Here is a 12,194-nt window from a genome sequence, read left to right on the forward strand (position 1 = left end):
ACTTAATCCCTTATGTAGTGTACTTCTTGAGAGCACATTTCTATCACTCATGCACTAACACATCAAGCTACGCAGGCCAGGGTGTACTAAGCACACAGCAGTGGAACTTTTAAAAAGGGGAATATGCCTGTAGGCCTAACTCAAGTGACTCAACGAATTATCTTTTAATAAAATTGTACTTACTTTTTCTTTAAAAATATTTGAATGGGCCCTTTGCTGAACAGAATTCAACAGAAGAGTTAAGTTGTTCCCTCAAAGGCGAGTGTAATGAAAAGGAGTCAGAAAATTAAGTTGCGTTGTAAGTGGTGAAATTAAAAGGCATGTACAGCAAAATACTGCACAGTATATATATTTGACAAAGGACCAGTATTTTCATTGCATATTTAAGAAAGCTAGCTAGCGCACACTGTGCACACAAAAGTTGTAACTCAACTTGTTATAACGTCAATGTAAAACAAATTAATGCACAAGAGTGATACCTTTCTTTATGACAAGCAAACTCATCTAAATTGAAGGTGCTTCCTAAACAAAAACAAAAAACATACATACACGCTGGCTCTGAATTGCAAGCTACTAGTCATGGTGCATCTGCAGTGTTAACAAAAAAGCAGATCTATGTACCTTCACCAAAATCTAATAGAAACATAAATAGGACAGTGTAACCGTCCACTTACTGTCAGAACCTTGATAGACAGCCTATACAACCAAAGGCAAACCATTAAAAATACACCTGAAAGTCAATGGATGAAAGTGGCTAACCCAAGGCCAAGTGTTTTTGTACTTCTTAAAGCATTATTTAAATAACTGATGACATGAGTATTCTAGACAAATCTGCACGTAACCATAAGTGAAATACTAACCTAGGAACATTATACTGGTCTGTCTTTGGTTTGCAGAAAATGACAGCCATGGCACTGAATCATGTTACCATACAAAGCTTAATGAATCTGACTCATTTCAGGGCACATGAACTATCTCAGAGAACCTGCATCACCTTAGCCCATCTGCCTTTATGAATAGAACCCATCTCAACGTACATAACTTATCTCAGAGCAACCACATCATTTTCGTCTACTAATCTGGACCAAATGACTAATCTCATGGCACCCACACAATGTTAACCATTAGCCTTGATGAATGTGACCCATTTCTAACCCACCATGTGATAATACGCCGTCCCTTGTCAAATGACCCATCTCAGGGTACCCCAACACATTAGCACACTAATGTTTATAAATAAGATCCATCACAGGACCCCCATATAACATTAGCGTTTTTAAGTATGGCGCACCTCTAGAAATCGCATCATGTAGTGCACCAACCTTCATGAATGTGACACATCTCATAGAACATAAAACATCTTAGGGCACCCACATCATGTTACCCAACCAATATTACCCATCTCAAGACACCTACACAATGATACAACATCGGTTTTGAAGAATGTGACCCATCTTACGCCCACATAAGCTAATGCACCTACTCTTATGAATAGGACACATCACTGGGCACATGACCTATCTTAGGGTACACACATAAGATAGTATACCAATATTTACATATTGCGCCCCTCTCCCCCCCCCCTCTGGCACATGAAAATGACCCATGTTCAATATGCAGGAGCAAATCACTAACATCTGTTCAATCATTTACGACTATTGTTTTACAACTAGGAAGCAAATGAATAACTCATAAATAGTTGAACAGTTTCAGATGCACTATATGCTGCGATGCAGCACGAGGTTGCTTTTGAAATTACTGAGCAACACTGATATCCATCCAGATGACCACATCCCCAGATTTCACCAGTATCAAATACTGCTCTGAACAGAACTTGAGAAGTCCATATGATACACAGACCCCTCATGGGACTTAGCCGGCTGTACAATAGTATCAATCATAAAACGATACCTCACTCCACTATAACCTTCCCGGCTGCTGTCCAGTATGAGTTACGTTTAAACACTAAGAAACAACCAAACACAACAGCAATAAACGTAAACCTACACGTAAAAATGTATTTCTTTTTGTGAACCTGGCCCAATGTGTTTTGATAACAATGTAAAGTTCTGGTTGACCAGTTTTTTATTAAGATGGAGTATACACAGTATACACTTTGCTTTATTAAACTGTGAGTATACACAATGACAGTTCTGAACACGCTCTACATTATTAAAGTGGAGGCGTACCCAATGTAAGGATCTGAAAACATGTTACGTTATTAACGTTCGCTGTACACAATGTTAAGTTCTGAAATCCGGACGCTTTACTAAAGTGATAGGCATATACACAGTATAACCCTAAACCTGTTGTGCATGTGGGTATTGGGTGCCCCCAAATTAGTTCAAATAATATTCCTGCAGTTCAGTCAGAACTAAGAACCATTTCCTGCTAGTTCCTCATTTATTGATGTAAAATGACTGAACCATAAAACAGTTACAATCATAACATCCAGACTAATCTTGCTTAATGGATACAAAGCCTGATTAAAAAAAAGTATGCACTACCTGGTGGTACTACTTCAGTGTTTGCATTATCTGGTTCAGACAGAATTATTAATTTGGGAACATAGAATCATTTTATAAAGTGGTACATACCAAACAAGCGTTGGCAAAGACAATAGGTATCGCCTAACGGAGAGCTTTTGGCTTTGCCAATGTGTTTAGCCATGTGTACACCAGCAAGGCTGCTGTTCAGCATGGTTATAAGTTAGTGGTGTAGAGAAGAGTTGTGGAGTGTCAGAGTGGAATGGAAAAGAATGGAGTAGAGTGTTGTAGAGTGAAGTGGTAGAGAGTGTTGTGTATTGGAGTGGCGTAATGTGGAGTCACATAGAGTGGCATACACTGGAGTGGCACAGAATAGAGTGGACTGGTGTAGAGTGCATTGGCATAGGGTGTTGCAGAGTATAGAGGCTTAAATTGCAGAGGCCTTAAGTGAAGTGGCTCTGAATTCGGTGACATACAGTGCAGCATTGTAGAATGCAGTGGTGTAGATTAGAGGGGTGCATAGTGAAGTGCAGTGGCGCAGAGTAGAGTGGTGTGGAGTGGTATAGAGTGGTGCAGAATGGAGTGGCATTTAGCGGAGTGATGCAGAGGGCAGTGGAGTAGAGTCGAGTGGCATAGAGTGCGGTGGTGTAGAGTGCACAGTAGAGTTGAGTGCATAGAGTACAGTGGTGTAGAGTGGTGGAGAGTAGAGTAGCAAAGAGTAGAGTATAGTTCCGTAGAGTGCAATGGCATAGAGTGGAATAGCGTGGAGCGGAGTAGTGCAGAGTAGAGTGGCAGAGAGTTCAGTGGCGGAGAGTGCAGTGTTGCAGAGTAGAGTGCAGTGCATAGTATGCAGTGACAGAGTGCAGTTGTGTAGAGTGCATGGCATAGAGTGCAGTGGTTAAGAGTACCATGGCGTAGAGTGCAGTGGCATAGAGTGGAGTGCTGCAGAGTGGAGTAGGGTGGCATGACGTAGAGTGATGTGGCATAGATTAGATTGTTTCAGAGTAGAGTGAAGTTGTGCAGGGTAGGGTTCAGTAGGGTGGCATAGAGTGTAGCGACAGAGTAAAGTAGGTTAGAGTGCAGTGATATAGAGTGCAGGGGCATAGAGTTGAGCGTTACAGAGTATAGTGCATAGAGTGAAATGACAGTGCAGTGGTGTAGAGTGCAGTGCTGCAGAGTGGGGTAGAGTGGAGTTGTGCAGAGTAGATTTGTGTGACCTAGACTGGAGTGGTGTTGGGTACAGTAGGGAAGAGTAGAGTGGTGAACAGTGCACTGGAAAAGAGTAGATTGGCAAAGGGTAGATTAGAGATGTGTAGCATAAAGTGACAGAGTGCAGTAGAGTGGGGTGATCCAGAGTGCAGTAATGTGAAATGGTGTATAATGCAGTGGTGCACAGTAGAGTGCAGTGGTGTAAAGTGGAGTGATGTAGAGCGAAGTATGCATGGTATGGTAGCACACGGATATTACAGGCAACACATTTCCAATTGAAATAACCATTACATTTGCACACACATACAGTTTTACTACTAAAACTATTCAGTGAACAAATGAAAATGTGTGGAAATTGTATCCCGTAGTATAATGATTGGTTTTGATCATATCACAGTATTTGTTTCCAATACACTTCAGAAATAACAAAAAATGTACTTTGTTTGTGTTCCTAACTCATATATTCTGAAATACTTAAACAGTTCATTAGAATGTTGTTGTGTGCTAGAAGAAAACTTACTTCCTACCCCTGGTATCCAGCAAGATTGTCACATAGATCCTTTCACTTTGAAGTTTGGAGAACGAAAAGTAAACGAGCGCTCTTAGAAGACAGAGCCTGACATTTGAGTTTGGTCTTTGAATGCACAGCAAATGTGGTGAGATAAGAACAGGATATTAAGGCCTGTTTACAGAAGGGGAGTTTGTGGAAGAATACAGTAAACACGGTTTAGTCAACGGAAGGGACGACCTGAACCTGGGCAGCCTTAAGCAAATAAAGCCAGCATATAGAAAGCCAGAAAGTGCGAATTACAACCCACAAAGCCAATGGTAACCACCTGGTGGAATGCATTCCTAGGTCAACTTTCTGAAAGTTCCCAAGATGTCTTTAGCAAATGAGACAGCTGTGGTGTCTGGTAGGCTGCGACCTAAATTTGAAACAACTCACAAATGTTTTACAGTCAAACCCACTTTCGCAAGACCTCATTTGTTCATTTTTAAGAGAATACTGATGTGGTAACTCGGCTGCTACTTTCTCCTAACGTTGCTAACAAACTTCCGTCCTGGAGGGCAAGCTAGATTAATTCACACTGTGTCATCATTGAAAATGGTGAGATGACAACATGCCTGTAAGAGAGCATCGTCAGTAAAGCTTATTCCTACGTTACAATTTAACATCGGAGAGATGAAAATTTATGTTTGTGGCATTTCTCGCTATGTAACACAAATCATTAACATACTATATTACTTGATCATGTGATTTCAAAATTAGCAATTATTAGGACCCATGCAGCGAAACACTACTGCTAAGTAGCAGATCATTTTTGATGATAACTGCTTGGATCGTATGTTTTTAACTATTTTGGGGATCTGTAATTTCAGGTGAATAAAATTAAGATTTAGTAAAATGTTTAGTTCTGATTGAAAAACAATAATTACATTAATAGGGTGTCACCAAAATATCTGCATATAAATGTTTTTGAGGTACACTCGAATGACAGCCAGTGCACTTGTAGGGGCATCCATTATAACACTGGGTCACTGCACGTCCTGGAGTACCAGATTAATTTACCCTTTAAAGTGGGACATACGGAACGCTCAGCGCGGAACATGTGGTACTTTACCAAAGTTCGGCTTCAATTAATGTAATGTTCTGAACAAATATTGATTTATTAAACTGGGGTATACACAACGTTGAGTTGTGAACACATGGTATTGTTTTAAAGTGGGAAACACACAATGCTACGTTTTAAACAAGTGGTGCTCTTCCAAAGTGCAGGTGTGTTCATGTGAAGTTCTGAACATGCTGTAATTTCTTAAAGTTTGGGTGAGCACAAAGTTACGTTCTGTGCACACTTTGCTTTATTAAAGATGGGCAAACACAATGTTCAGTGCTGAACAAATGGTGCTTTAACGAACTTAGGGTATGCACAATGCTATGCTTTGAACAAGGGGTGCTTTATTAAAGTGCCCTCATTAAGTCTGGGTGTGCACAATGTTAGGTGCTGTACACTTTATTAAAGGGGAGTAGGCACGGCATGACGTTCTGATCTCACGATGCATCAATGAAAGTGCGGGTATACCCAGTGCTGATGTATGAACATATGACGCTTTATTAAGATGGAGATATACTCAATATGAAGTTCCGAGCGTACGGTCATTTATTAAAGTGCAGGTGTATAGAATACCAGGTTCTGAAAATGAAGTGATCTAGGAGAGAGGGGTGTGCACACGCAATGTTCACAATAGAATGCGCACTATTAAAGTGGAGTTAGGACCCTCGAGGCTGCAGACCAATGAGCGTTTCTTGGGCAGAACGGCCTAGCATGCCCAAGTCAGAAGGCGGCCTAAACTCGGACTCTTAAATGAGAATCGTTCGGAAACGCCCCATGCTAGTGCAATAACATATTATTTTTTCAGGGCCCTTGTATACTTGTGTGGGCATCCTCGTGAACCCTCCCAAAACATCCAGTGAAACGCGCTGGCTTTAATAAACAGACTCCCCCAGATAAAACGGTAGGGTACCCTTCCAACTAACTGCAAGCAGCGTCATTTTTTAAGAGACAAAATGCAGCGAAATAGTGGCCGTCTCCGTGAAGCAGGGACCCGCTCAGAGAGGAGGCTGGGCTGGGCAGGTAGGAGCGCGGCTGGAGCGCGCATCTGGCTGCACGCAGCAGCAGCAGGAGGCTGGCCCAAGGCCTTGCGGTTCCTGTCACCTGGGGCAAGCTGTGCCGCGGGCTCCGCCACATGCCCGTCTGCCACCAGCCCCGTTCTACCCCCGCGTACTTCCAGTGCTCCCTTACCTGCTCTGCGGTCCCTCCCTGGACCCTGGTGTTGAGGGCGCTGTGCTGGGTCTGGCTGTCGTCGGCCGTGCGGTACACCAGGCGCAGCGGGATCACATCCTCCCGGCCCGAGAACCTGTCCGCGTCCCTCCTCCGCATCCCTGCCAGCAAGGCGTCTCCTGCAGGGGAGGCAAAGCCGGGCGTTAGAAATCCACCAGGGGCGGTGGGAGAGCCGTCTGTCCCCCGACACGAAAGGGGATACTACATTCAGCCTCTGCCCGCTGAACTGGGGCCGCAGCTCATTTCCACGTCTGCCCGAGTCGAGGATGCTGCTTATCCTGCCGAGCATCCCGGCGAGCTGCCCAAGCATCCCCTGCGGGAAACCCGCGCCGCTGGCAAGCACTGCTGCTGCAGCACTGTAAACTTACCTGCTTGGAGGGACTGGCAGCTGGAGTAAACCAAGAGCCCCAAAACACACAGCATCGTGACCCCGAAGCGTTGACTGTGCATGGCTAGCAGTGCGCGCCGCTGGCGTCCAGCATCACCGGCAGGTCCCCATGCCCCCTCAGAGGCGAGATTTCACGCTCCCGTGTGCCCAGTATCTCCCCCTAAACGTGCGCCTCCTCACTGCCGCCTCTGCTGCATTGTGTTCCACTGGTTTCCATTAGGATTCCTGTGCTTTTACTGCATTGGGTGGCTGGCTTGGGCTAAGTGAATTCAAGCACCTCCCTTCTCATCCACATGCAGAACCACATCCTAGAATACATCAATATCTAGCTCCCTGCAGAATCGCCCTACATGCCGAGAGACGGAGAGTGGAAGGCGCGTGGCGTGCTGGGAAATGTAGTCGTGCATCGACCTGCCTCAGTTATGCTGTTAGCATTGTGCAAGATTAAATCATTTTTATGAAACATTTCTCACCAGTATTCAGTCAATTCACCTCGTTGTAAATAATATGCTGTATTATTACCCATTTACCAACCCAAGAGGGATGAGTTGGCCTTTCCGAAACTGAGCCTCCTCACATTTTTTAATATTCTTGTATCATGGTCACTCTTCAATGTGTATATAAATAACAACTACATACCGCGATAGATTTCCAATCTGAATATTTTAAAAAATGATTAACATACACATCCTCTCTTGTAAGCATGCTTTGGTAATAATAGTTGCCCAACATGCCCTGTGTCTGGTAGAATGAAGCATGTAGGCATGGGGTGCACCCAAACAAGTCACTCTATTATTTCCCTTTCATTTTAGTGTTCAGGTCAATTCTATGTCAGGACCAGAGGCAAGGGTTATGCATAACTTTCTTCACTATTTACAGCAGGTTCAAAGTTCAAAAGAAAAACACCACATAAGTACTACATATCTCATGAGTTCATGAACGGAGTCCATAGTAACCAACAACCAATACCCCAATAATCCTCAAATCTATATATAATCCTGTCTTCCCCAGTCCTTCCTCTTCCTTCACTGCTGCATCACTTAAGTCCCTCATTTTCCTTAACGGTTGCAGTGGTGGTTAGTTGAGGGATTTATTTACTGCAATTTACCTTTACTGTGGTATATCTTATATTGTTAATGATTGATATTGTTGCTCACAGTGAAGCGCATCGAGCGCAATAGGCTAAGGCTCAAGCGCCTCTTTCTCCTACTGTGAGGGCCTGCCAGGTGGCGCTCTTTCGCGCCACCCAGTGGTGCCCGTGTGCCGCGTTACGGTCCGCGGTGAAGCACACTTCACAACAGCGCTCCGCGGACCACTAACGCATGTTAGGGAGGTGGCATTGTGGCTCTATGGCCCCTGGGCTCTAGGGATGTCTACCTCCAAACCTCACAGACACTGTGCTAGCGGTCAGTGTGTCAGGAATCCAGGTCTTTGTTCCTCTGCTCACATTACTGGCATAGCAGAACTCAGATTTGGAGCACACATGAGGGGCCCTTCTAAAAGGTTTACAGGCCAATTAAAAAAGAAGTGCTCTCACCGTGGATCATATGGAGTCCTTCAGGAACCATACATATTCACCCAACCTAGCATTGGAGGAGGAATGGACCCCTCAGTGGCGCCTTCCAAATGAGGTCAACAAGCTCTTCATCCAGGCTATTGCCAAGGCACTTGCACCTCTGCAGGATAGCATGGCCAGATTGAATGTGCAAGTCTCAGATGGCGCTGGTATGCTGGGGGATATGGGAGTGGGCCCTAGTGGCCTCCATGTTTCTCTCCCCACAAAGACACAAAAACGTGACGCAGGGCACTTGGAAGGCTTCGACAGACTTAGAGAAGCCTTCCATAAGAGTGCATGCACGTTGAAACACACACCCTGCCGGAAGGAGGTCATAGCTAGAGAGATTGGCAAAAAGGTTGCCCCAGAGCTTGACCCTAAAGTAGGGCTACTCAAAGCAGAGGAAGGTGAGAGAGACAATGAGATATCCTCAGATGAGGCGCATGACTCCGTCAGACCTTGGAGCCCAACTTCATCTGCCACCGACCCCTTTGAGGGAGATTCTAATGAATCAAAGATGTTTAAAATCAGAGGGGTGCAACTATCCGAAGGTCCTAGACCAAAATGGCGCAGAAAATATGGCAGGAAAAATCCACCAACCCTTTGACAAGGAGGTTCAGGTCTGCCTGCCATCGAGAGTGGGTCTGTGGCATCTCGCGGCAAAGTCACCATGAGCCCTGACATGGGCAAGAAACTATGCAACTTCTTTGTTAAATATACTAGGGACCCCAAGAAGAGTATAGATCACTCATGGAGAGCGGGCCAAGATAAACTTCTGGACGTTCTGGGCCACTTACCCAAATTATTCAATTGGCCTAACGTGTTAAGCAGACAGGGAAACTTCTCCCCACCAATATTGTAGTGGGCTGGGTGGTATTCCTCTTGGGCAATGCTAATTGCGCCCTCTCAGCTGAGAGGCATCACTCTCTACTCATAAAAATCGACCCTAAACTAGGAGAACTCTCCAACTCTGAAGCAGGGGAAGTTGCCGGGGCAACCTATTCAGGGAGCCTTTTGTCAAGGAGCTGGGGAAGTTTGTGGCCACCTTCTCGGCACTAGATAAGGTGCAGACTTCCATCAGAAAAATATTCCTGGGAAAGGTTTTCACTGGGGCCGGAGGAGGTAGGGGTCACTCCTCCTGCCATTCCTTGTCCCAAGGCCCCAATAGAGGTCAAGCAAGATGCAATAATAGATGGCATGATGGCCGATAGGAGAGTTCTTCCCTAGCAAGGGAAGTGGAAGAGGCAGGTATACCACAAAGCCCACAGAGCCCAGTACGCACCTGGAGGAATTAACACTAAGCAATACCCTTTCTTCCCCTCAAGAGCTGAGGAGCATCTGAGGGGAGGCTCAGGCTATTTGCACACAAGTGGGCAGAGATTGCATCATATCCTTGGGCTCTGCAAACAGTAAAGGGGTTCCACATAGAATTATTTGAATCCCTAATTCAGGTGGTAAAACCAAAACCGCTCTTCTTTTCAGAGGTGGACAAGGCCTTGATCGATGCAGAGGTACAAGAGTTCCTCAGGAAAGGGGCCATTCACAGGTCAGTATTACACCCTCAGGCGTTTTTGAGCAATATATTACTAGTGAAGAAGAAAGACAAAAGTTTACACCTGGTGATAAACTTATAAAGCCTCCAACGAATGGGTGATATACCACCATTTCAAAATGTAAGGCATTCATCTAGTCAGGGATTTACTGTTGTAGGGGGACTGGATGGAACACCTGGACCTCAAGGACCCATATATCACAGTTCCCATTTTCCCTCCACATTGTTTTCGAATTCCACTCTCTCCCATTTGGTCTTTGGTTGGCACCTTGATGCTTCACGAAACTCCTCAAACCAGCAGTGGAAATCCTCTGAACGAAGGGGGCTCAGACTAATAATTTACTTGGATGACATAGTCCTGTTGGATCTGTCACACACACAGCCTCTATTTCATCTGACCACAACTATTGCCTTCATAAACCAACAGAAATTGGAATTGACTCCGGCCCTGAGCATTAACTTCCTGGGGTTTCTCATAGACTCCAAAGCTGCAACTCTCACCCTTCTGGAAATGAATGTAAACAAGATCAAGAAGGAGTTGAACAAGGTACTGAGAGGGGACATGATCTCCCTCAGACAACTGGCCAGGATAGTGGAGCTTATTATTCCATACAAGCCATCTTTCTGGGACCGCTGCATTATAGGACGCTTCAGCGGCTGGAGCGTCTCACCTCAGGAGAGGCCTTACTTACTTGGAACGGAGTCTCCCCTGACCTCGGATGCCCGAACGGATCTCCAATCGTGGATCGACAACATGGAGGCGTGGAACGGCAGACCGATTTTCGGATCCTCTCGGGACCTGATCATAGAGCCAGATGCCAGCTGGCACAGATCGGGGTGCCAGATGCGGCATGATCTCTATGGGAAGCGGATGGATACAGGAGGAATTGAACCTACATGTCAACTGCCTGGAACTCCTGGTGGGGTTGTTTGCCATCAGATCTCTGACTCAGGAAAAGGTTTCCTGCTGTATCCTACTCAGAATGGACAATGTGTTGGTGATCCAGTACATAAATTGACTGAACGGGACACGTTCAAAGGTACTAGCAAAGGATTTTTGGCACAACTACCTCCATCACCAGATTTTAGTGACGGTGGAGTACCTGCTGGGATCCCAGAACATGATAGCAGACTGGAACTCCAGATTTATAAGGACTCCAGCAATTGGCAACTGGACCAATTGGGCTTCTGGGCCCTGATGGCTCGATTGGGCCCATGCACTATGTACCTGTTTGCATCCAGACTGAATGTACAACTTCCGAGGTCCTTAAGTTGGCGTCTGGACCCGGGAGCGGTGGACGCTTTTCTTCAGGACTGGAAGAAGAACAAGCATATGCGTTTCCACCCTTTCTCTTGATGCCGAGAGTGACGGCTCAAATCTGTTGACAGCGAGACACTGTCATCCTGATCACTCCAGTCTGGAGGGCACAAGTCTGGTTCCCTACACTCCTGGAACTCTTGTGGAGACTCTGATCGTCATACCAACTTTCCCACAGATCCTGCTGGATCCCTCGGGCCATTCACATCCGCTTCTACCGCAGAGGCATCTAGACCTCATAGCATGGAGCATTTCTGGACATGATGGAAGGACACCAGACTTTCGGAAGAGGCTGAGAAGTTCATCCAATAGGCATGGGCCCCTGGGACAAGCAAGAGATACAGATCCACCTGAAGCAGATGAGGTCGATGGTGTATGGAGAGACACCTGGATCCCATGGGGTCCCAGGTTACGGATGTCCTACATTTTCTAGATGAAGTGGATAGCTCTGATCTCGCCTTTTGCATGGTGAACTCATTCAGATCAGCTATCTCGGACAACCATCTGCCTATCAATATTACCCCTGTGGGGGACCACCCATGGGTATACAAGTGGCTCAAGGGCATCTAGATGTCCTGACCTCCAGAATCAAGGTATTTGGGTGAGGAGATAACTGTGATAGTCAGGCAACAGGAGGAAAGACACTTGTTGATTGCCATCAAGAAACCCTTTAAGGTGGTCTTGTCTCCTCTATTGCCAGGTGGCTAAGATGGATTATGATAGAGGGTGGAATTGATACCTGGGTGTTTGGGGCTCATTCAACGAGAGGGGCAAGGGCTTCGAAGGCCATTCAGGTTGGTGGCAGATTAAAGGACATTACGAACTCAGTGGACTTGTCTTCGGAAT

At 45.6% G+C, this 12,194-nt stretch overlaps 1 protein-coding gene across 2 annotated transcripts in view; it reads right to left on the bottom strand.

Annotated features, from left to right (window-relative positions):
* Window positions 1-7,188, bottom strand: part of ADAM22 (ADAM metallopeptidase domain 22) — a 1,118,190-nt gene extending 1,111,002 nt beyond the window's left edge. For both annotated transcript variants that reach the window (XM_069211564.1, XM_069211563.1), the window contains exons 1-2: window positions 6,904-7,188; window positions 6,497-6,654 (exon numbers count right to left, since the gene is read on the bottom strand). In XM_069211564.1, coding sequence (XP_069067665.1) covers window positions 6,497-6,654; window positions 6,904-6,985 — 240 coding nt within the window. In that variant the 5' untranslated portion in view covers window positions 6,986-7,188. The remainder of the gene's footprint in view (window positions 1-6,496; window positions 6,655-6,903) is intronic.
* Between the last annotated feature and the right edge of the window lie 5,006 nt (window positions 7,189-12,194).

This window comes from Pleurodeles waltl, chromosome 10, assembly GCF_031143425.1.
Source record: "Pleurodeles waltl isolate 20211129_DDA chromosome 10, aPleWal1.hap1.20221129, whole genome shotgun sequence".
Classification (NCBI taxonomy): Eukaryota; Metazoa; Chordata; class Amphibia; order Caudata; family Salamandridae; genus Pleurodeles; species Pleurodeles waltl.